General features: G+C 32.5%; 1 protein-coding gene across 1 annotated transcript; it reads right to left on the bottom strand.

Moving 5' to 3' along the window:
• Positions 1–7,490: 7,490 nt before the first annotated feature.
• LOC115975356 lies at positions 7,491–22,822 on the bottom strand. Its single transcript, XM_031096103.1, has 2 exons — positions 22,655–22,822; positions 7,491–8,071 (listed from the first exon to the last, which is right to left on the bottom strand). Coding segments are annotated over exons 1-2 (414 nt in total). The 5' UTR covers positions 22,657–22,822; the 3' UTR covers positions 7,491–7,659.
• Positions 22,823–23,121: the final 299 nt, after the last annotated feature.

Here is a 23,121-nt window from a genome sequence, read left to right as displayed (position 1 = left end):
TTTTTCTTCAAATTTTGTTGTCTTGAAATGAAAAATAAAAAACATATTAAGCAAGTCAAGTGACAAATTAACAAATATGGGAGACAGTTGGGACTTTTTTACTCACCGATTACAAGCTCAAAACTTATCATTTTAATAAGGTATGAAAAAGGTGCGAAATAAATTGTGCACTAAAATTTGCCGTCAACAGTAAGTGGCTTTGCATGATAGGTACTGATCAAAGAAAAACTTGAACCAGCCTAGAGACTTTGTCAAACACTAATTCAGAAAGAAATAAAGTAAACTATGATAAAGACCTGATGATAGTGTTTATTTCTTCTAGTGGTAATTTTGATAGAAAATTATTAATCCTTGACATGTATGTAAATGTAATAGCATATTTCAAATGAAAAATCAAAGGGAACGTAGATTATGCCACATTTTCATGCGGAAAAAGCGAGATGTATTATCAATTTATCATAACATCAAAAGGGCCAAAGAAAAATCTCAGCAAAAAAAAAAAAAGGGTCGAAGAAAAAAAAAACAGAAGTAGCAATATCAAAAGATAAAAAGTTAAATGGATCTAATTTCTAAGAAAGTCTATGTGAATGAAAGCACTTGCTCCCACATTTTCTCTTTGATACACTAGCCCGTGCAAAGACCTGAAGACGTACAAAAAGAAAAATCCCATGCTAAAAGTGAATAAACGTAGAAAGAAATGTCATGTCTGGTGGTGGTTTTAAGAATTTTTTTTAGAATAGTCACTAAGAAACTTAAATTATACAAAATTTAATAAAGAGACAATTTGAATATATCAATGTCACAAAAAAAAAAAAAGGCAAATACAAGAAATATTACAATTTTTTTGTACTAACAAAGAGAATAAGAAAAAAAATAGACTAATAAAAGATAAAGTACAAACCGAAAATACCGATATGAGAATATTAAAGTGACTACAATAATTTCATAGCAAATCTTATGCAACAAGTTGTTAGCCTGTTATTGGTGGGTAAAACATGTCAATATTGAACTTGGATTAGAATTAATAACAGCTTACCTCATAAGATTTATTGTGAAATTATTGTGAAAATGTTGTGGATGTAACATTATTCTTATATTTATTGAACTCAAATTCTTATGATTCTCAAGTAAAGGTGTTCAACATTTTTATTAAGGTGGTCAAAATACGTTAATTTAGTATATAATATATATTTTCTAAGTGTATATATATATATATATTTTCAAGTCAGGGTGGTCACAAAACATATTAGTTTAAAATAATTATATATATATATATATATATATTTTTTTTGCATGTATAAATTTTTTTTTTTGACAAGTGAGGGTGGTCCTAGGACCACCCTCACATACAAGTAGAGCCACCAGTGGCCATATCTTGTTTGATTATGATTGGCACAAGATGGTTGACTAGAAAAACCGAAGAAAATATAATTTTCCTGATTATTGATCGAACTAAGATAAGGTATAATACCCACTATGTGCAATTGCTTTCGATGACTGATTAGCAGAGTGGCTGATGCAAAAGAGGTTGGAAAATGTAATGGAAGAGATACTGGCCACTGGGGGAATGATAATTGAAGGGGAGAGTGCAGATTGGATAGCGAGTAAATCTAGGATTATAATATTTTGTGTCACAATTTTGATGTGGTATTGTGTGAGTTGTAGAGAAAAAATAGTATGTTCATGTGAAAATGATAAGCAATGAGTCACAGTTTGTCGCAAAAAATAATCGTGGGAAAGAGTGGTAAATGTCGTGGTTCTAGAATAACTCATAGATAGCCCAAAAGTGCATGAGATGGGCCCTACTTTTTTTTTTTTCTTTTTTTTTTTCTTCTTACTTTCTCCATTTTTTTTAGAGTTCTGAGGATTTTCAATTTTGACATGGTTGACAAACTCTACTTTTAAGGGTAATCAGAGGAGTAAAATAAACAAATGTGCACAATATAAATTAATACTATATAAACTAAAAAATTTCATTTTTTAATTGTATGTTGCTTAAAAGAGTACCCAGGGTATGCTACAGGCTATTTCTTCTTCATTTGTTTGATTTTTTATTTGGAATGTTATAGATATAGGCCGAAGACCAAAATCCCTATTATATTTTGTTACTCACCTTGCCTCATTATATTCTTTCGATAAAGATAAACTAGTCTCGTACATTTGTTTTACCAATTTCTCTCTCTCTCTCTCTCTCTCTCTCTCTCTTATTTATTTATTTTATAAGAAGTGTGAATTAGGGAAAATTATTAAATCAAACTACCTTATATGTATACACTCAATACATATTGTGCGGGCATCGGGTATGGGGCCAATCCATTAGCCTCTGTATGCCTAAAAATTATGGGCCTAATGGCAGATCGGGGTCCATATCGATCAATTCAGGGATCAATACTAGGTTGGGGCTTGCGTAGAACAGTAACGGTAGTGCCTTGGGGGAAATTGGTTGTCGAACACTATTTAGCGACGAGGGTTATGGGTGCAAGTTTTGAGATAGTCACATCTGTCATGAGAAATGGGTCCCTTCCAGTTAGGAATATATCCTAGAAGGACCCCATCAGCATAAAAAGCCCCTCCTATCATCATGACAACCCCATTGAGGGAAGTCTATAAATAGGGGCTGAAGGAGTGAGAGAGGGGGTTGGAAAAATTGGGGAGAGAGAGAGAGAGAGAGAGAGAGAGAGAGAGAAACAACTAAAGAGGAGCTTAGTTCTTAGCTTGAGTCTCCTTGGAAAGTATTTACAAGAGAAGAGAGTTCATATTGAGCCCAAGATTCTGTCACTTGGGCCGTTAGGCTAGCCTAAAAAGGCTTTCCCCATTGTAGGAAATACTTTGCCTACCGTAAACAAGTAAATTGGGAGCCAGTCTTTGAAGTCTCTCAGGCATTTTTAGGCCTGGTTGCCACACATAATACACACATTTTCATATAAGACATTCACATTTAACACAATTATTAATGATGTCTACGGAGAGTGTGACATAATCAAAGCTCTCTCTCTCTCTCTCTCTCTCTCTCTCTCTCTCTCTCTCTCTCTCTCTCTCTCTCTCTCTCTCTCTCTCTCTCTCTCTCTCTCTCTCTCTCTCTCTCTCTCTGAGGTAACACAATATTTTGTATGATTTAGAAGAGAAAAGTGAAAGGTATCAAATAAAGAAAAGAAAAGAAGTGGAGGAGTGGAATTGGCTTGGGTGCAAAAGCCCCCTCTTGTTGCTCGAAATATAATTGATTTTGTTAGAAGAGATCATGTGATATTTTTCACAAATCTAACAAGAGTCTTGTGGTTAAATAACATTACTCTACTGTATTTATGTGGAGAACTCAAATTCAAATACCCTTCTTGACTTGTTATATAAAAAAGAAAAAGAAAAAAAAGAATCACATATAATATGTTGATCGCAATAAGCTTTTCTCACTAATTTATGGTGTTCATGCATATAAGTGTCAGCAAAAAGCTAAACGACCCATTGGTATAGCGGGCAACCCAACTTAGTAGTGTTGAGGTTCAGTGCCGGCCTAAGGCCTAGGCTTAAGGCCCCACCAAAAAACAAAATTTTCCTTAGGAAAAAAGACTCCACTTTCCTTAGTTAAAGGCCTAGATTTTTATAAAATTATATATATTTTTTCTAAATGTTGTAAATTTATTTTTATTAGTGATGTTAAGGATACTACAGATTTTACTATTGGCTTATAAATTGCCAGGTTATTAATCACAAAAAAGTGATATAAACATTCATTAGTTAAATTGATGAAGTTCATCAATGAGAGACAATGTCACATTATATTTTAAACATTTTACAGTGCTTTTAATTAGCGTATTTTTCTTTTTCATTTATATTTAGACTCTCAAAGTACGAGACCAATAGAAACTTAACTCAGTTGAAACCCTAAAATATTTCAAAAAGATGTTGCAAATGTGTTAAATCATCATTTATAGATTAATCTCCCCTAATAGTTTGAGATTTTGATTTTTGTAAACTAATATCCTACAAAGTCACACACCAAATAAGATCTCTCTCTTAAAATTAAAAATTAGATTAGAACTTTATTTAACTATGCATCATCTTATATCCAAAATAAAGTATCTTTTTCAATCGCAATATATATATATATATTTTATTAATATTTATAGTTCAATTATGATATTTAATTCTCTATATGAAATCAACATTAGTCTAGTTGGTCTTATTTATGTATTTAATATATCAAATTAACCTTAATTTGATTAGTATTAAATAATTTTGTTTAATTAATATTTACATATTAAAGGCCCCGCATAAATTTTTTGCCTTAGGCTCAAAATTATGTTGGGCCGCCCTGTTGAAGTCCATGAGTAGCCCACTAGCTCAGTAGATTAGGCAATGGGTTGGTTTTTCTACTCATGGGCACCCATTAGGCCAGCTCACTATTTTAGCCCAGTTGCCTTGCTTGCCACCCTAGCCCAATTGTGAGTTATAAATATATATTTATAGTTAGGAGTTTTGTTTTTAAAAAAAATAAATAAATAAAAAATTGGACAATTGGCAAGTGGGAAATGGTCAAAATTTAAAATTAAAATTGATATTTGCAAATTATAGACACTGGCGAAATAATAAAAGTTAATCAATGGTTTTTATAAGTATCTTTAATAGTTTTCAGCAAAAAAGAAAAAAAAAGAAAGTATCTTTAATAGTTGGATTTGACACTTAGTGTTTTGTGACATATAAATATAATATATACTGCTAATTTATTTATTAAATTTTCTAAGCCAATAAAGGCTCGTTAAAAGCCCATGAGTGCTTTAGGCCCAACCCACTTGTCCAGCCTGCTAAATGCTCAAGGGCATTGTCCCTAGGCTGGGTCATGGCCCAAGGTTTTTCCCTTCAACCCAGTTCGTTGACTGGTTGATGGCTTGCCTGCCAGTCCCAACCTACCAAGCCTATGGGCCGAGTAAAGCAGGTCAGACAGGCCCATTTCTGGCTCTTAAAGGCACATACACAACAAATGCTACTACAAAGCGATTCTTTTGCCAAATATATAAGTACCTTAATGGTGGAAAAGAGCTAGGTTGATGCAAATGCAAAGGGGTCAATTCAAGAAGGACGTGAATATGAAATACTTATAATATCGGATAATACTAGTGCATCTCTCAAACTTGGCTTTTAAATAAAGGAAAACTCTTAATATTTTCCATTTATATCTAACTAGTTTCTTGGTTGTGTGTCCAGGAAAGCAGAATAAAACTTAAAACCTAATTTAATTTCTGGATCAAGCCACTAACAAATTCGTCCTCTTGGCTATGTGATGCAAGAAGATAATTTTCTTTTAGGATTTAAAGAAAAAGTAATATTAGAGATACAAAAATTTTCCATAATATTTTTCACAACTAATGAGATGAAACATCGTAAATTTGTGATTATAACAACATTATTTTTACATGAATTCATCAATAACACTATTTTCTCATATTTCTGCCTAAAGAATAATGAATGGTATATTACACATAATAATGAATTAATGATAATACATTTAAAATTGATTTGGGATGCTCTTAATCCCTGGATCACTACCTGTCATAGGGGAACATGAGAGTAAGACAGAAAATTTGCGATAAGGCTCACGCGCAATGTCCTTGAATTCTAGGGACCTCCTTCTTACTTTGTCATCGTGACAAACTACTCCAACCAAGATTGTGACTCACATTTGTTTTGACTTGAAACATTTTCCTCGTGTTAAGGAATATAAGACCCACACAATTTGTTGGTATTTGCACAAGGAAACAGAAAACGTCCTAGAAAATAAGGGACCCCGAGTCCCCGACACCCATCTTTACGCTTGAATGACATTCAATGAAGTTGCTTCCTCCTGCTCTGTCATCTTGACTTCTACTCTGTAATTCTAATTTCTAGTCTTTCCTCCCACTGGCCTCAATCTGCGCGCACCAATTGTCCTGAGCCCTGACAGTTCTTTTACAATCACAATTTTTGATATCATTTCTGTCACAGCGTGTTGACTTCAGGTTATTTATGACATAAAAGTTACGTTTTAAAACTATTTCGAGTCCGTTTAGTAGAGAAATTTGAGTAATGTTATTTGTAGTTTTTTGAAATACGTGTAGATGAAAAAATGTGTGAAAAAATGTGTATTGTTTTTTTAAAACTGAAAACAGTAGTTTTAACTTGTTTACGGCTCGAATATCTCAATATTGAGAAAGTCTGTTGTATATCTATTATATACATTATTTGTCATTATGTAGACCCTACCCACACAACACAGTTATGGAATCTACGTATTGGGATTTACATGTTAAGAGAGAAATAACACATGTGCTGAATGTATTAGATAATTATTGTCGCGTTGCATGTTGTTGTTTCAAAATTCATTTCTACAAGTTATCTAGTAAAATTGAACGAAAAAGTCTCTTGACATTGAGAGTTTCACTGACTTTTTCACATTATCTATGTGTTTTGTGATGGGTAGGTCCTGTCAAGCACGGACTCAAATGTTATGTGATTAAAAAAAAAATACATCATGTATCTACTGTATGTTTTTCCCCCCTCACAAGAGGGTGGACTCTACACATGGAGTTTATTTTCATGTGAGAAGGGGATACATGCATCAGATGCATAATGTACCATCTCGTGAATAATATTTGAAAAAGTAAGTGAATTTTTTTTTGGTGTCCGCATGACTCAATTTGAAGTTGTATAGCATGCCATTATTGGAAACTAGACAAAAATGTAAAGAGTGAAACCCACGGGCAGGATACACCAGGCTGGTCCAACCAACCAAAATTCAAAAAGGCACTCTTGGCTAGGCGGTGTTGCAAGTTGCAACATAATTTTTCCTTTATAATTTTGATTAAAGAAACAAAAGTTTAGCTTAGAGAGAAATTACAGCTTCTTCTTTCAAAATTGTGCTGGAAAATATAAGGCATTTTTATAACAATTATTGTAACATATACAGGAAATTTAGGTGCAGGTTTTGTGTATTGCAATTTTTTAATTTGCACCTGTGGTCTATAATTAGCTAGTCAGTTGTGTTGCTCTCTGCAGAGTTTGTTGTAAGTTGTTATGGTGATCTTGTTGTATTTGTTTCATCTTAGTGAAAGTTACTCGCTTATCAAAAAACATATACTTGATTACTGCAAATTCCAATTTTTGTATGTGAATTGTGAGGATGATGAGATGGCAAATTGTCCAACACCGTTAATCAAGAAAATCGAAGAAATGAGGCTGCAAATTCCAGTTTTTAAATTTTAGAACGCCATGTTAATTATTCACTACTACCATCAAATGCTCTACCTCCTTAATGGGGGCCGGGATTATCTACAATCAAACTCCAAGCTGAGCAAATCTATAGTGGTCCATTGTTGTATCGTAAAAGAAGAAAGAAGCTATTCAAAAAAAAGAAGAAGAAAGTAGCTATTTGTAACATTTCATCTGTTGACCATAGTCAAAGACCTCAGTCCCAAGTGTCCTACAAGGTACAGCATATTTGATTTATAAAAAAAAAAAAAAAAAAAAAAAGAGTACAGCATATTTAGCCCAATTTCTATGTTTGCCAAATATAAGAGCCACATGGCTTATATTGGTATTGCCTAATTTTCTTCAAATCAGGCTCCAATTCACCTGGGCTATGTTTTAAGGACAGACACACACACACAACAACAACAACAACAACAAAATCTAAAACTCTTCGGGGATGCTCTCAAGCACCGGAACAGTAGTAGGGGACACAATACTAATTTGATTTGTTGGTATTTGCACAAGCTCAAGTGCTACATCCTTGAAATCAAGGACCCCTCCATCTTTGCATTTGGACAACATTCGAGCCGCTTCTTGCTTCGTCATCCTGACTTTAACTCTTATCACCTCCTTTTTCTCAACAGTAGTACTGCTACCACAGCCAGCTCCTCTCACGAAATCCTTATCATCATCTTCTTTTGGAAGCAATGGTACTTTTGAATATGGAAAATGATCTTTACCACTCTTCTCTGCACACTTCTTTCTTGATGCCTTCTTGTCTAACTCATCTCTGTATATGGGTTTTGAATCAGTAGTGGGGTTTCTAGGTACTAGTAGTTTATGAAATGAAAACATGTCGCAGGCAAAGGAGTTCCGCATATTTAGAGCTAGTGAAAAAGAAAGAGAGGTGTTGGTGTGTATTGTGTATAAGAGTAATGAAGGTAGAGGTAGTGATATGGTGTATGGAGCATGAACAATGTGAATTTATAGAGGGTAGTGAGAGATGGGGAAGATAGTGACAAAAGCATTGAGTGTTATCTGGGCACAACACAACACACAACAAATAACGTGGGTGAACCTGGGCGTCAAGCGTACGATATAGAAAAAGTCTTCAAATCAAATAATCTATTAACCACACCAAGGCTTCTAGTTAGGGACGGTTTTATTGTTAGGGACGGTTTTATTGTTAGGTATATGCAGTGGTTTCGGTTTTTGACTTTATTACTTAATCGGTAAAGGTTTTCTTTTATTATTATTATTATTATTTTTTTTTTTTTTTATGTGTGTGTAGAGTGTTTTTTGTTGGTAATGACAAAATTATTTTGTTTGAAGTTTTTTAAAGGGCTAAGTTGTTTGTTTTTGGTAAAATCAATTGATTAGTCTCTCCTTTTTTTTTTTTTTTTTTTTTTTTTTTTTTAGCTTTGCTATTGCCTATTGGTAATTTTTGTTGTTGGGTTAATATTTTGGGCTTGTATATATATATATATTTTTAGATTTTAGATATATAAATTTTTTCATGAGCTTTAAAAAGAGGAAAATATTAGATTTACAAATTTTTGTTGTAATTAGTAGTTATTAGTAAGTAAAAAAGTGATATAAGTGGTGGATCTAGATGTAAATTAGTAAAAATTTGCAATCTCAATAGTCTGAAAAATGTTGTAAAAAAATTCGTAACTGTAGCATTTCTTTTAGAAGGATTAATAAGGAGGATAAAATGTAATTTTATTAAACGAAGTTGTTAAAATTAGTACCTAAATATATAATTATATAATTATATTATTTTAAAAAAAATTAGGGCACTGCCCCCTAGTCAATGATGCACACAAGCTGTAGTCTCTAGGGGACCGGTTGACTGACAAAGTGGAGCCCTTAATTTAATTATTGATTTTGTTTTGTTATTGATTTTGGGTAATAAAGGATTAGAGGGAAATTGCTTGAGAAGTACTTTAATTTTTGATTCATTTTTGTTTACTGTTTTTGGGGATGAAAATTGTAAGATGGAGGTGGAGCCTATGCCTGAAAGCAAAACCTAATGTCGGGGAGCTAAGGACTAATGCAACTTTTGAATGAGTTAATGCTCTTTTTCAGTATGAGGTTTTATTGGTCCCTGAGAGTTGCAATCTTAGTGGCTATTCGTGTTAGTGGCCGTGTTTGTTTGGTGTGAACTGTGAAGTAAGAATATTTGAATACATTGTTCAACTTTAACTCAGACTCATTTAATAATTATGCTAAAATCCCACAATCCTAACACAGTATTTCTATCAAACAGATTGACCCGATACAATAAACAACTAGTTGAAGGTCTGTGGAGGTTTTGTGCAGAACAGATTCACATGGTGATTCAAAATAGCAAGTTAGGAATGGTTTGAAAGAATTTAGAAAAGTAGCATCTCGAGTTTTTAAAACTCGAGATCCATATTAGAACTCGAGTGCCAAAGACTCGCGTTTTGAGTGGGAAAATGCTCGAGTCTTTAAGACTCGAGTTTTATGCAAAAAATTTCATCTATAGTGGCGTTTTTAAGCCTTACAGTGACGTTTTAAAGCCCTATAGCGGCGTTTTCCTGCAAAAAATTTTTTAGTACCAGGTTTAGGGTGCCCTATAGTGGCGTTTTTAATCCCTATAGTGACGTTTTAAAGCCATATAGCGGCGTTTTTTGCAATTTATGGAAATCGAGTCTTCAAAACTCAATTTTCAGCGCAATTTTTTTTCTCCAAATCGAGACTTAAATACTCGAGTTCCAAGATGGAACTCGAGTTTTAGATACTCGAGATGTTATTTTTCAAAATTGTTTTGAAATATGACAATTAACTAAATTTTTTAATATTTATTGTTATTTTAAAAAATAATTCAAGGTCTGTGTGTTACATGGTTTTGCTCAACACTTATTTCCCTAAACTATCACTTGTGAAACACTTTGCACTTTTGCATTGGTGCAAAGTATTACACGGGTAATAGTTTAGGGAATAAGGACATGTTTGGTAGACTATAATAAACACTCTAATGTAATAAATATTCCTATAGAATAACTATTTGGTTGTTTGATTATTTTTTTATTACAATGAATAATTATTCCTTATCAAAAGATTCAAAAGCACTGAATATATATTCCTTCACCTTATGTAATAAATTTTTTAAAAGGTTTTCTAAAAAGCCATTAGTTGCCACATCTTCAAAAGGAAAGAAAATAAATTTTCCATGTTGTTAATTATTAGCTCTATTTTGAACACCGTAAAATAAGTGTATTTTAGAAAATTTGACTTAAAAATAATTTAATTACACATTCATTTTATACTCTACTAAATTGTGGATGCATATTCAGAATTCTATTCTTAAATGGTCACCAAACTAATGAATAGTAATACTTAATACATTCTAACTTAATCTATTTCTTGTAATACTTATTCCTATTCTCATATAATAATCATTACAGTATACCAAACATGTTCTATGTATGCATTTTTATAGTTTAAGGGGTAAGTGTAAAAGATGTATAGTTTAAAAGGGCAAAGTGTACACTCTCATAATTTATAGGGTAAGTATAAAAGTGGTATAGTTTAGGGGGTAAATATGCATTCTTATAATTCGGAGAGTGAGTGCAAATATGGTAATGGTATAGTTTAGGAGGAGTAATTTCCCAAAAATATTATAATTATTGAACACTAATAAATTAAGCCAACATACAACTTGTGTAGTTAACTTTGTAATTGGATTTTTTTTTTTTTGGTTGTCGCTTAGTAAGTCTAACAAACTCAAATTATTCTAAAACTAAAGCACAACGACACAATCCGATTCATCTATAGCCTAAACATGAAAATAGCTTGTTTCATCCAAGTATTTTATATTCTCTTATTCGTCTAGCATTTCCTCAATTTGAGCTTCCACGTCATCTTCTTTTCTTCACTTAAACACAGATTTATTCGTGATTTGGAATTGTTCAATATATTATTATAGAGATTTGTACTTCATGGTTAGTCCGTGAACTGTTAGCTAATGACAAAATCACGGAGCAAGATATGTGATTGTGAGGAACAAAAAGACAAGCTTAATTCCTGCAGAACTGGAAGGCAAGATAATGTAGTACCCGGGCAAATAAACCAAACCCTGTTGTTTATTAGAACAATAACTGATCAAACGGTGAACAAATTATTAAAAAACAAAACATACACAAAAAGTCAAAAACAATGTCTGAGACAGAGTGAGAGAGGGAGGGAGCAGAGTTCTTAATTTTAGAAGAATTTTGCCGAACATGTGAATTCAATTTTTTCAGGAACGTAGAAGCCAGAGGAACACAGTTTATTATGTGAACGAGTTCTATTTTTTAACTTAAAGGGACATAAGACCAACACAATTTGTTGGTATTTGCAGAAGAAAACAGAACAAGTCCTCTAGAATAAGGGACCCCCGACCCCATCTTTGCACTTGAATAACATTGAATGAAGCTAGTTCTTTCTCTGTCATCTTGAATTCTACCCTGTAATAGTAATACTATAATTTATTATCAGCTGTTTCCACGCATAGGCAGAAGCTGCTGCTAAGAAGTTCCTCTAGCAGGTCTTGAGCTGCACGTAGCACGTGTCCTAGGTCCTAACAATTCCTATGACACCCTAATTTTATCACAGTTTTTGTCACAAATTTCGAAAGTGTGGTCAACTTAGTGAAGTGGACAACCACTTTCATATTGATCTACCATTTTTTTTCAATCATTCTACAATTGAGTCAATTGACCATATTAGAATTGTGGTAAAAATTGTGATACAAAAGATATGTTCCTACACTTTATCACGTCCTAATGTTGAGAAAGTCTATATGCAGTATATATCTTACATGTCAACCTCACACAACACAACCATGGAATCTACAAATTGTTAGTGCGGTTCACATGTTAAGAGAGAATTATGCATATGCTGAATGAATTAGATAATTATTGTCTAGTATCGTTATTTCCAATTACATTTCTACACGACATCTAGTAAATTTGAATGGAAAAGTTTCTTGAAATTAAGAGTTTCACCAAATTTTTTACATTATCTATTGTGTTTTGTTTTGTGGTGGGTCCAATCTACTACTTAGTACTTTCTTAATGTTATGTGATTAAAATGTGAAAAAATAGGTGATTTTTTCAGTGACTGTAACAAGAGCCAATATGAAGTTTTATGTAATGGAATATAGAATGTATTTTGCATTCAACAACAATATATAGTGTTATATAATTGAAAAATATAATTTATTAAAAAAATTTAAATTACATAATTATAATATTTTTTTTATATAAATAGAAAATTGTTATTAAAAGGATTTTTCTTAAAAAATATACTATAATCGGTTGACTAGTTTGAATATATCCAAGAATATTAAAAAAAATGTACATCCATGTGGGGCCCAAGAATTTGTGGACCTGGCCCATTTTTACATTGGGGCCCAAGGCCTGAGCTGAGAAGGGGTATAGCCGAGGACGTATAATAAAAGTCCAAGTAGTCTTGAGATATAACCGAGGATAATTCTGTCCTCGGCATATCCGAGGTCCCCCTGAAAGAAAGGGCAAGAACGGTATAGGAACAGTTTTGGGAAAAATCTAAAATATCTATGTTAGTAGAGAAGGAGACGCTGGATAGTATAACGACCAAGGACAAAGGGAAAGCTGCCATTACTGTCATTGAATACTCTGTACCTGACAGAGCCGTGCTCTTCAGCTTTTACAACCACCCCCAACCACTTTGGGTATGGGCTGATGGGACAAGTATCAGTCCTGAAAAGTCGAACCTACACGTGGACATAGGATAAGGAATACAGGCTAATATAAAAGGAGAAACAAGCAATCCGGAAAAGAGGCTGGGAAAAAAAGACCAAGAACCAAAGCCTCCAAGACCGCCTCAAGGAGAAAGATTCTGAACACCATGACTAACCACCGTCCGGTGACCAAGGCCTAGCCTTTCAAACCCACGCTCTACAAATGATATTGTTTGGGCCTTTTTACGTGCGAACCCAGTATCATTTTGGGTCGTTACAAATTGAGTCCTTACAATCCATATTCCATGGAACACATGTTACATTAAGTTTAAATTATTGTATATAAGTTTCGAATTGTAGCATTTTTTTCTTTCTTTCTTTCCAAATATAAATTTAATGCCTAAATCAATGAAATTTGAATTTAATGTGATGTTTGGTATAGGGTAATGTTTTTGGATTCCTAGGAATATTGAAAGATTCACACGTTTAGTTGCAAATCACACCAGAGATGCCAGGGCTATCTAGATTCCCCCTTGACCTGTCTTTTTGTAGGAATGTGGATTCCATTTAAAATAGGTTGGTATCCAGATTCTTAAACTTAAAGGAAATTGTATTTTTTTTTTTATAAATTAACAATTTTATCCTTTTTCCTTATCATTTAAGTAATGGAGATAAAACATAAAATAAATAAGCAAGATCTCTTCCCTTGTCTTTATCTCTTCCTTCCAAAACAACATAAATAGGATAGACTGCTACTGCTAGTATTTTATATAGCTAAACATTGTTAGGTTGTTTTGTTATTTATACCTCCTATTTGAGATTGGTTAGATGCTAAAATAAAATAAAATATTTATTTTTATTAACAGGACATGATGTTGTGATTTCCATAAAGAACAATAATTTAAATAGTTATTTTGAATTATACATGTTATTTTGAAATGTTAGATTATATTTTTAATGAATTTGTTATAATTTATACTTTATATTTTGTTTGTCATTATTTATTTAGAGGAAGATTAAAAAAAAAAAAGATATTGGATCTTCAAAAATTTAAGGGTAGTATAGGAAAAATAAATATTTCCTTTAAGATGCCTAGGAATAAACCAAATGTCACATTCCCTTAAATTCCTAGTTAAACCAAACATAGAAATATTTACATTTCCAAGCATCCAAATTGTAAGACATTGCATTCCTAGGAGTCTAAATGCTGGAGGAATATGGATTCCCTCATACCAAACGCCAAAGCTAATCCTGCTAATATTTATCATTTTTATTGCTTTTTTGGGGTCTATATTTGTAATTTCTAATGATTCTTTTTGCATTTTTTTTAGCCCAAAACACACAGGAGTCGCCCAAATAGAATAAGATTTCAAACTTTTCAAACAAAAAATTAAGAACAAAAAAAAAAAAATTTGAGCCCAAAACTAAAAAAAGCAACTTACAAAAATATTCAAGCTAAATTAATCCAAAATGGACCGAAATGAACTGAAAAAATCAAAGTGGATCAAAATTGACCAAATTAGATTGCAATGGAATGAATGGACCAAAGTGGAACGAAATGGAGAAAAGTTGACTGTATGGACCGAAGTGGACTGAAAATGACCATAGTAGACTGAAATGCTACACTGATGTGGCTAATAAAAGCTTAGCAACAATAAATGTTATACTTCAACTTTTAGATATTACTAGTATTATTCCTATGTGATGTATGGCTTGATGGAGATTCATATGTAAGCCAAATATTTTGTAAAAAATAATTAAAACAAAATGATTAAATAAATAGTAACAATAAATTCTAACATAAGTAAGTAATTTTTATATTAAAAAAATTGCATTAAGTTCTGATTGTTTAGAGTTTGGACTTTATTAGTGTTAATCTATTTTTATATTTTAAAATTTTCTTTGTGCTTTGTGTTAATTTATTAATATGAGATATGGAATAAGTTTGATCATTCCTATTCGAGTTATGTTTAATATGTGCCCTATCCAACACAAATAATAATAATAAAAAATTGTTCCTCAATACAGATTCTTTTTCCTAGTGATAATCTAATTGAAAAAATCAAGACACTGACAAATATAATACAATAACCAAAACTGAAAATCATATTATACACAAAAGAGTTCAAAAATTGAGTAAACTTTTGCTTCTTTATAGTAAACTTTTCTTGGCACAATATAGTAAAGAATATAAGCATAAGTTGTTTTTCATTTAAAAAAAAAAAAAAAAAAAAAAAAAAAAAAAAAAAAAATGAGGTATATTGTGTGGGATTTAATTATAGGAATGACTTATTGGTCAAGAGAGATTGTATTGAAAAGCCATGGTTGAATATATATATATATATATATATATATATAAGTTGTAAACATTTTGGTAATAAATTTTTAGTTGGAGTAGAATTTAAATTTCTAAAACTTAGATGATAAAGTTTTATCTAAATTAAATTATTGTTAAATTTAGAAAGATGCAACTTGACTTAACATCAAAATAGAACAACTGAATTAATTTTTTTTTTCTTTTTGAGTGCGTACTTGACATGTTTGTGTCTGTGTCAGATACGTGTCATGTCAGATACATATTCGACATCAGTACGTTAGCAATTTTGTTGTGTCTGTGCTTCCCAGATGATACCACTTGTTATGTTTGTTCAACTCACTTCTTGATACCTTAAATTCATCTTAAATCTACCCAATTACAATTAAAGTGCATTTTGTCAAAAGATAAGCCAATACATTAGGGATGACAATTTTGCCTCACCCTGCACGGGTTTTTCCCGTCCCGTAAAGGTGGTGGGGCGGGGATGGGTTTAGTATTTTTATCCCCGCCCTACCCCGTCCCTGCCCCGCACTAAAAAGGACTATAATTATAAATTTAGTAAACCCTAAATCACTAATATTTAAAATGAAGCACAAGATATTAGATAAAATATTTTTTATTCTCAACCTACTGCTATTGCCGCTGACCCTTCTCCCTTCTCTATAGCATATACACGTTTTTCAATTTTAAGCCAAACTCCACTCCAAATCTCCAAGTCCAAGACGTTGCTTTTTTACTTTTTAGGTTCATCTCATTCCTTTTGTTTTAGTCTTTCTTAAATCTGTTTTTTTTTTTTTTTTTTTTTTTTTTTTTTTTTTTTTTTGGTTCTTTTTTTCTATCTAAAATTAATATTTTTGTTTGTAGCTATTAAAGGAGCACAGTTGAAAGGAAAAAAAAGGCTGGTCACTTACTCACTTAGTGCTTCCAGTAGGGAGTAGGTATGTTTTTTATCATGTTCCAAATGTTTCAATTTTTTTTTTTTTTTTGCACATTGTTTCATGTTTTTCAAACAAATGACTGTAATATATTTGTCTTTTAGTGTTGTTAATATATTCGGCCCCACAGTTGGATTTGATTGTGCATATTGGGTTAAATTTGTATTTTTATATTCAACTTATTTTTTTCTTTACTAATTACTATGTGATAGAGGCACAGTTTTTGAAATTTATTTAATTAATAATCTTAAAGACTTTATCTTTGTTAATGTGGTTAAATACTTATATCTATATCGTTCTATCCACATAATTTTTCCTTGAAATGTGTGAAAGCATCACATACAGTTTAATTTACTTGAATTTTTTCATAAGTGATATAAGTTTATCTTTAACATTGTTCTACATTGTTTGTGTTGAAGACTTCTGGCTTAGGTTTTGGTGTATGTATATTACTTTTTTTATGATTGCTAAGTTAATAAATTATCATAAACAATATTTTTAGGAATGACTTCAAGTGAAAACAATGGTAGCTCCAATCCATCTATCACACCCATTGGTAGCCATCAATCTCCAATGATGGTAGATGAAGATAATACAACCACTTGTTCAACTCCGTTGGATAGGCCGGAAGATGCCCAGGCCCAACCTAACAATGAGATAACTGAGGAATGGGAGGTTGAAATCAGTTGTGTGGAATCATTTTAAGAAAAGGAAAGTTGATGGGAAAGACAAAGCTGAGTGCAACTATTGTACAAGATTGCTTGTAGGGGGGGGGGGGTCTAAAAATGGTACTAGACATTTGCATGACCACTTAAAAATATGTCCTAGGAAAAAGTTTAAGGACATTAGGGATATGAAACAAAATATTTTGGTGAGGGATCAACATAATGTGGACTCAATGGCAGATGTGAATGCTTATCATTTTGATCAAGATGAATCAAGAAAAGAACTTGCTCGTATGATCATCTTGCATGAGTATCTCCTTTCTATACTTGATCACATTGGTTTTAGAAGATATTCAACTTCTCTTCAACCATTGTTCAAGATGGTTTGTAGGAACACAATCAAGAAGGACATTATGGGCATCTATGATCATGAAAGGGAGAAATCAATGCTTGAAATAGAAAAGAATTGCAGTAGAATTGCTATTACCACTGATATATGGACTTCACAAAACAAAAAGCGAGGGTTTATGGTTGTAACGACACACTTCATTGATGATTTGTGGAGATTACAAAGCCGAGTTATGAGGTACATTATTTTAAGTATATATTCATCTATATATATATATATATATATATAAATAAAACCGAAGCCTTTGCTGGCACCACAATTTTCCACGTCAGCACAATATTTAAAAAAAAAAATTATAACTCCTCAAAACCCTATATAAAGTCATGGTTTCTGCAAACTCTCTCTCTCTAGACGTAGGAAGCCCTAAAGCATTCAAGATCTATATAGTACTTTGTTCACCATTGAATACTCATATAATCAATTTCCAATTCAATGTTCAAGAATTAAACCAAAATTCTAACTGTGCTATCATAAAATATTATTATTAATATGAATTTTATGGAGTTGTGGTGTTCAAGAATTAAACCAAAATTCTTTTAAATTATCTATAATATTTTGTCCTCCGAAAATTTTATCTCTTTGATTTTAGTATATTGTGTTTCTTAAGCTATAGAGAGATTTTCTTTGGTTTCTGCAAACTCTTTCTCTCCAGATGTAGGAAGCCCTAAAAATTGCTCATAAAGATGTATGCACATGATCTACTTCCCTTTGCTTTTAGTGAAAGATTAAATGCACGCCAATGTTGAGATCAAACACTCTAAAAAAATAGTCTGTGCAATCATAAAATATTATTATTAGTATGAATTTTATGGAGTTGCGGTATTCAGGAATTAAACCAAAATTCTTTTAAATTATCTATAATATTTTGTCCTCCGAAAATTTTATCTCTTTAATTTTATTATATTGTGTTTCTTAAGCTATAGAGAGATTTTCTTCTTTATTTTGAATTTTATGGGATGTAAAGAGATCTTTGATTTCGTGAAATAATTTATACTCTCTCCTTCTTTGATTTGATTTACTTACTATCTTTGGCACTTGCCATCAACAATTACTCAGGGCCACTCTTATGGACTAAATCAACTTATTCTCCAATCACCATCATTGATAAATGAGAAATCAAATCAAGGTTATAGTTTTTCTATTTGGTTGCTAGGGTTTTTGTTCATGAAATTGCTATTTTCTATTTAAAAATTGCACGTGTAGATCAATATTTATATTTCTGAACTTGACATTTTGTACCTATGGCTAAAATTTGTGTGGATCTTTGGAAGTTCAAAAATCTTTTCTCCATTCTCCATGGTTTTTCATTGAGTAATTTCTTTCTCTCTTACTCCTCTTGACGAGTTTTGTTTTTGACTAGAAGAAAGCTTTTTTGCTTTGAAGGTCATGCAGCACCTGTCTCATTTTATTTTTCCTCACCACAAGAAAAACATCTAGGTAAGGCAAATAATCTATTTTAAAGTTTGAATGGAAATTACCAAGTACAAGAGGTAAATCTTTAAGGGATGAGCTTAATTGTTTCTTATTTTCAATAATAAATCATTTTATTGCAATACCGGGTTTGAGAAATCCAATATGTTTATATCTCTATAGAATAGAGAATAGTAGAAGCCAATTTTATTACAACTACTTAAATTGAGTTGACTTAATTCCATACAATTACAAAGTATAGCATGAAAGATAATGGAATTAATTGTTGTAATTTTTATTTTATTTCCATGTTTTGAATTTCCTCTATATTATTATTACAACTGAGCAAAGATTGAGAAAGTAACATTACTACTCTAATTTGAAATTTAATGTCCTTCTCAAGTCATGGTCTTTATTTATATATTTGCAGTTTATATTTCTAACTGTTGATGAGAAATTAAGGCTCAATTGCACAATATGTGTAAATTCTTCAGAATGCTACTTTAAATAGTAAGTCAATGTGTCTCTTACATTTGGGTATTAGTTAGAATTGTCTTCAAATGATTGTACCAATAAAGGTGAATGTGTATAAATTTTGTTTAACTATCCCGTGCATCGCACGGGTTAGCGACTAGTTTTTTTTATTTAAATTCTTTTCAAACATTTTATGAACTTATTTCACTGTTAGTTATAATAATTTAAATTTCTTATTTTAGGCTTATTTATGTACCATCTCCACATACAAAAGAAGTGCTTTCTGATGTCCTTTTACAAAACTTGTTGGAATGGAACATTGATAGGAAGTTATCTACTATGATAGTGGACAATTGCAGTATCAATGATGCAGTTATAAATATTATACTAGACAAGCTTCAACGTAGTACACTTGTTATGCGTAGATCAATGTTGCATATGCGTTGTGCAACACATGTTCTTAATTTGATTGTTCAGGATGGTTTGAATGTTATTGGATCATGCATTGAGAAGGTTCGTGAGAGTGTGGGATTTTGGACTGGATCAACAAAAAGAAGGCAACGGTTTACAAATACAGCTCGACAATTACATGTTGAATGTACCAAAGAACTAGCCCTTGATTGTAAGACTCGCTGGAACTCTACCTATCTTATGCTTTCTATTGCTATAGAGTATCGAGATGTCTTTTTTCGATTGAGCCAAAGGGAGTCATCTTATAAGTGCATTCCAAAAGAGGAAGAATGGGAGATGGCAAGTAGTATATGTGAGAGACTGGCATTGTTTTACAAGGTTACAGAGCTATTCTTAGGTACCTCATATCCTACCGCTAATCTTTTTTTCTTTTTCTTTTTCCTAAGGTGTGTGAAATAAAAATAGCTTTGAATTCTTGGTTCACAAGCCCAAGTGATATGATTAGGAGTATAGCATTTAAAATGTTAGAAAAATTTGACTGTTATTGGAATGTGATTCATGGTGTTATGGCTGTGGCAACCATTTTAGACCCAAGATATAAGATTGAATTGTTGGAGTATTATTTTCCTCTTATTTATGGTGATGAAGCTGAAAATGAAATTCAAAAGGTTAGAGATACTTGTTATGAAATGATTCATGACTATACTTCTGGGAGAATGGGTAGGGAAGGTACTCATGACACTTGTGTAAGTGAGGATCCACAAGTTGATGACTCCCTTATGGACTTTGAAAGATATCTTAGTCAGAAAAAAAAGGGTGGGAATATTAAATTGGAGTTGGAGCATTACCTTGAGGATGATCTAATGCTAAGAACTTTGGAGTTTGATATTTTGGCATGGTGGAAATCTAATAGGCTTAAGTATCCTACTTTGCAACGTATTGTAAGGGATATCCTAGCCATTCCAGTGTCAACTGTTGCTTCGGAGTCAACGTTTAGCACAAGTGGTAGGTTGCTAAGTCCACATCGTAGTAAACTTCACGCAAAGACCGTGGAGGCATTGATGTGTGCTCAAAATTGGTTATGTGTTGAAATCAAAGGTAATCAAATTTACTAGTTAATCTATTTAATGATTTATGTTGTTGCATTCTTCATTGTATTTTTCAACTGTTTGATTGAATTTGTTTTACTTTTTTTAGGCCTTTCATCTATTGTAGATGGAATTGAAGCTAATACATTCCAAAACATCCTTGATGATTCTAATGATGAAGAAGAAAGTTGTGTCACTACATTGGGAGAAAGCAAAAATCATTCTTAAAGAACTAGTCAATTTTTATTTTGTTATGAGACAATATTTATTTTGTTAAAGAACTAGTCAATTATCCTTGATGATTTTGTTCATGCAAAGACAGTATTTATTTTGTTATAAGAAATTTTGAATTATGTTGTTACGTATTAGACTATTTAAGTACTTGGTTTATTTAAATGCTTGAATTTTAAAACATTTTGTATTGTTGTGATTTATATTATTGTAGCAAAAAAATTATTTATATATATAAAATTGTATTAGAGGTGGGGCCGGATGGGTCCCCGTGGGGCCCCAAGGGGCGGGGATGGAGCAAGGTAGTATGCCCCGCACCCTGAGGTGGGGTGGGGACGGGGAAGGGCAACAACCATGCGGGGTGGGGATGAAGATCCCATCCTTCAGCCCCGCCCCGCCCCGCCCCATTGCCATCCCTACAATACATAAAAAAATATGACCCTAATATAAATGATAAAGTTTTACCTAAATTAAACAATTGTTAAAAATTATCTCTTAATTTGAGGAAATATATCCTAACAAATAATATAAAATTAATTTACTAATTAGTGAGAGTAGTCATTTGGTGCAATCATGACTTCTAAACTTAACTTTTATTATATAATATTTGATATGATATAGATAGATTAATGTACCATAGGGGAATTTAGGTGCAGCCGTGCAGGTTGTGTATTGCAAATTTTTAATTTGCACCTGTGACGTTTACTTAGGTCAATTTTGTTTTGTTGCACTGAAGAGTTTGTTGTAGGCTGTTTTTTGTTTTTTGTTTTACTTTTTATTTTTTATGGAATTTTGTTGTAGGTTGTTATCTTTCTGTATTTGTCTCATTTTAATTGAAGTTACTCGCTCATCAAATAACATATACTGGATTTCTGCAAATTCCAAATGAGGCAGAGACTCCAGTGTGAGTAGTAATTTAGAAAGTCATGTTATTCATGACTCATGACATGAGCATGAAATACATTTGAGTGGTTCACTAATACGATAGAATGCTCTACCTCCTGAACGGGGACAGGGATTATCTACAATCAAACTCCAGGCTGAGCAAATCTATAGTGGTCCATTGTTGTATCGTAAAAGAAGAAAGAAGCTATTTGTAACATTTCATCTGTTGACCATAGTCAAAGGCCTCAGTCCCAAGTCTCCTACAAAGTATAGCATATTTGATTTAAAAAAAAAAAAAGCAAACAAACAAAAAAAGTACAGCATATTTAGCCCAATTTCTATGTTTGCCAAATATAAGAGCCACTTGGCTTAGTGGTATTTCCCAATTTTCTTCAAATCAGGCTCCAATTCACCTGGGCTATGTTTTAAGGACCCAAAAAACAAAAACAAAAAAAAGGGGAAAACAAAAATCTATAACTCTTCTGGGATGCTCCCAAGCACCGGAACAGTAGTAGGGGACACAATACTAATTTGATTTGTTGGTATTTGCACAAGCTCAAGTGCTACATCCTTGAAATCAAGGACCCCTCCATCTTTGCATTTGGACAACATTCGAGCCGCTTCTTGCTTCGTCATCCTGACTTTAACTCTTATCACCTCCTTTTTCTCAACAGTAGTACTGCTACCACAGCCAGCTCCTCTCACGAAATCCTTACCATCATCTTCTTTTGGAAGCAATGGTACTTTTGAATATGGAAAATGATCTTTACCACTCTCCTCTGCACACTTCTTTCTTGATGCCTTCTTGTCTAACTCATCTCTGTATATGGGTTTTGAATCAGTAGTGGGGTTTCTAGGTACTAGTAGTTTATGAAATGAAAACATGTCGCAAGCAAAGGAGTTCCGCGTAGTGAAAAAGAGAGAGAGAGAGGTGTTGGTATGTACTGTGTATAAGAGGAATGGAGGTAGAGTGATATGGTGTATGGAGCATGAACAATGTGAATTTATAGAGGGTAGTGAGAGATGGGGAAGATAGTGACAAGAGCATTGAGTGTTATCTGGGCACAACACAACACAACACAACACAACACAGCAAATAGCGTGAGTGAACCTGGGCGTCAAGTGTAAGGTATAGAAAAAGTCTTCAAATCAAAGAAACTATTCACCACACAAGCTGTAGTCTCTAGTGGACCGGTTGACTGTCAAAGTGGAGCCCTTAATTTAATTATTGATTTTGGGTAATAAGGGATTAGAGGGAAATTGCTTGAGTAGTACTTTATTTTTTGATTCATTTTTGTTCTTTTCTTGGGGATGAAAATTGTAAGATGGAGGTGGGGCCTATGTCTGAAA

Source organism: Quercus lobata, chromosome 2, assembly GCF_001633185.2.
Source record: "Quercus lobata isolate SW786 chromosome 2, ValleyOak3.0 Primary Assembly, whole genome shotgun sequence".
In the NCBI taxonomy this organism is placed as follows: domain Eukaryota; kingdom Viridiplantae; phylum Streptophyta; class Magnoliopsida; order Fagales; family Fagaceae; genus Quercus; species Quercus lobata.
The sequence above is the reverse complement of the archived record's forward strand: the minus strand, read 5'-3'. Positions and strand labels throughout refer to the sequence as shown.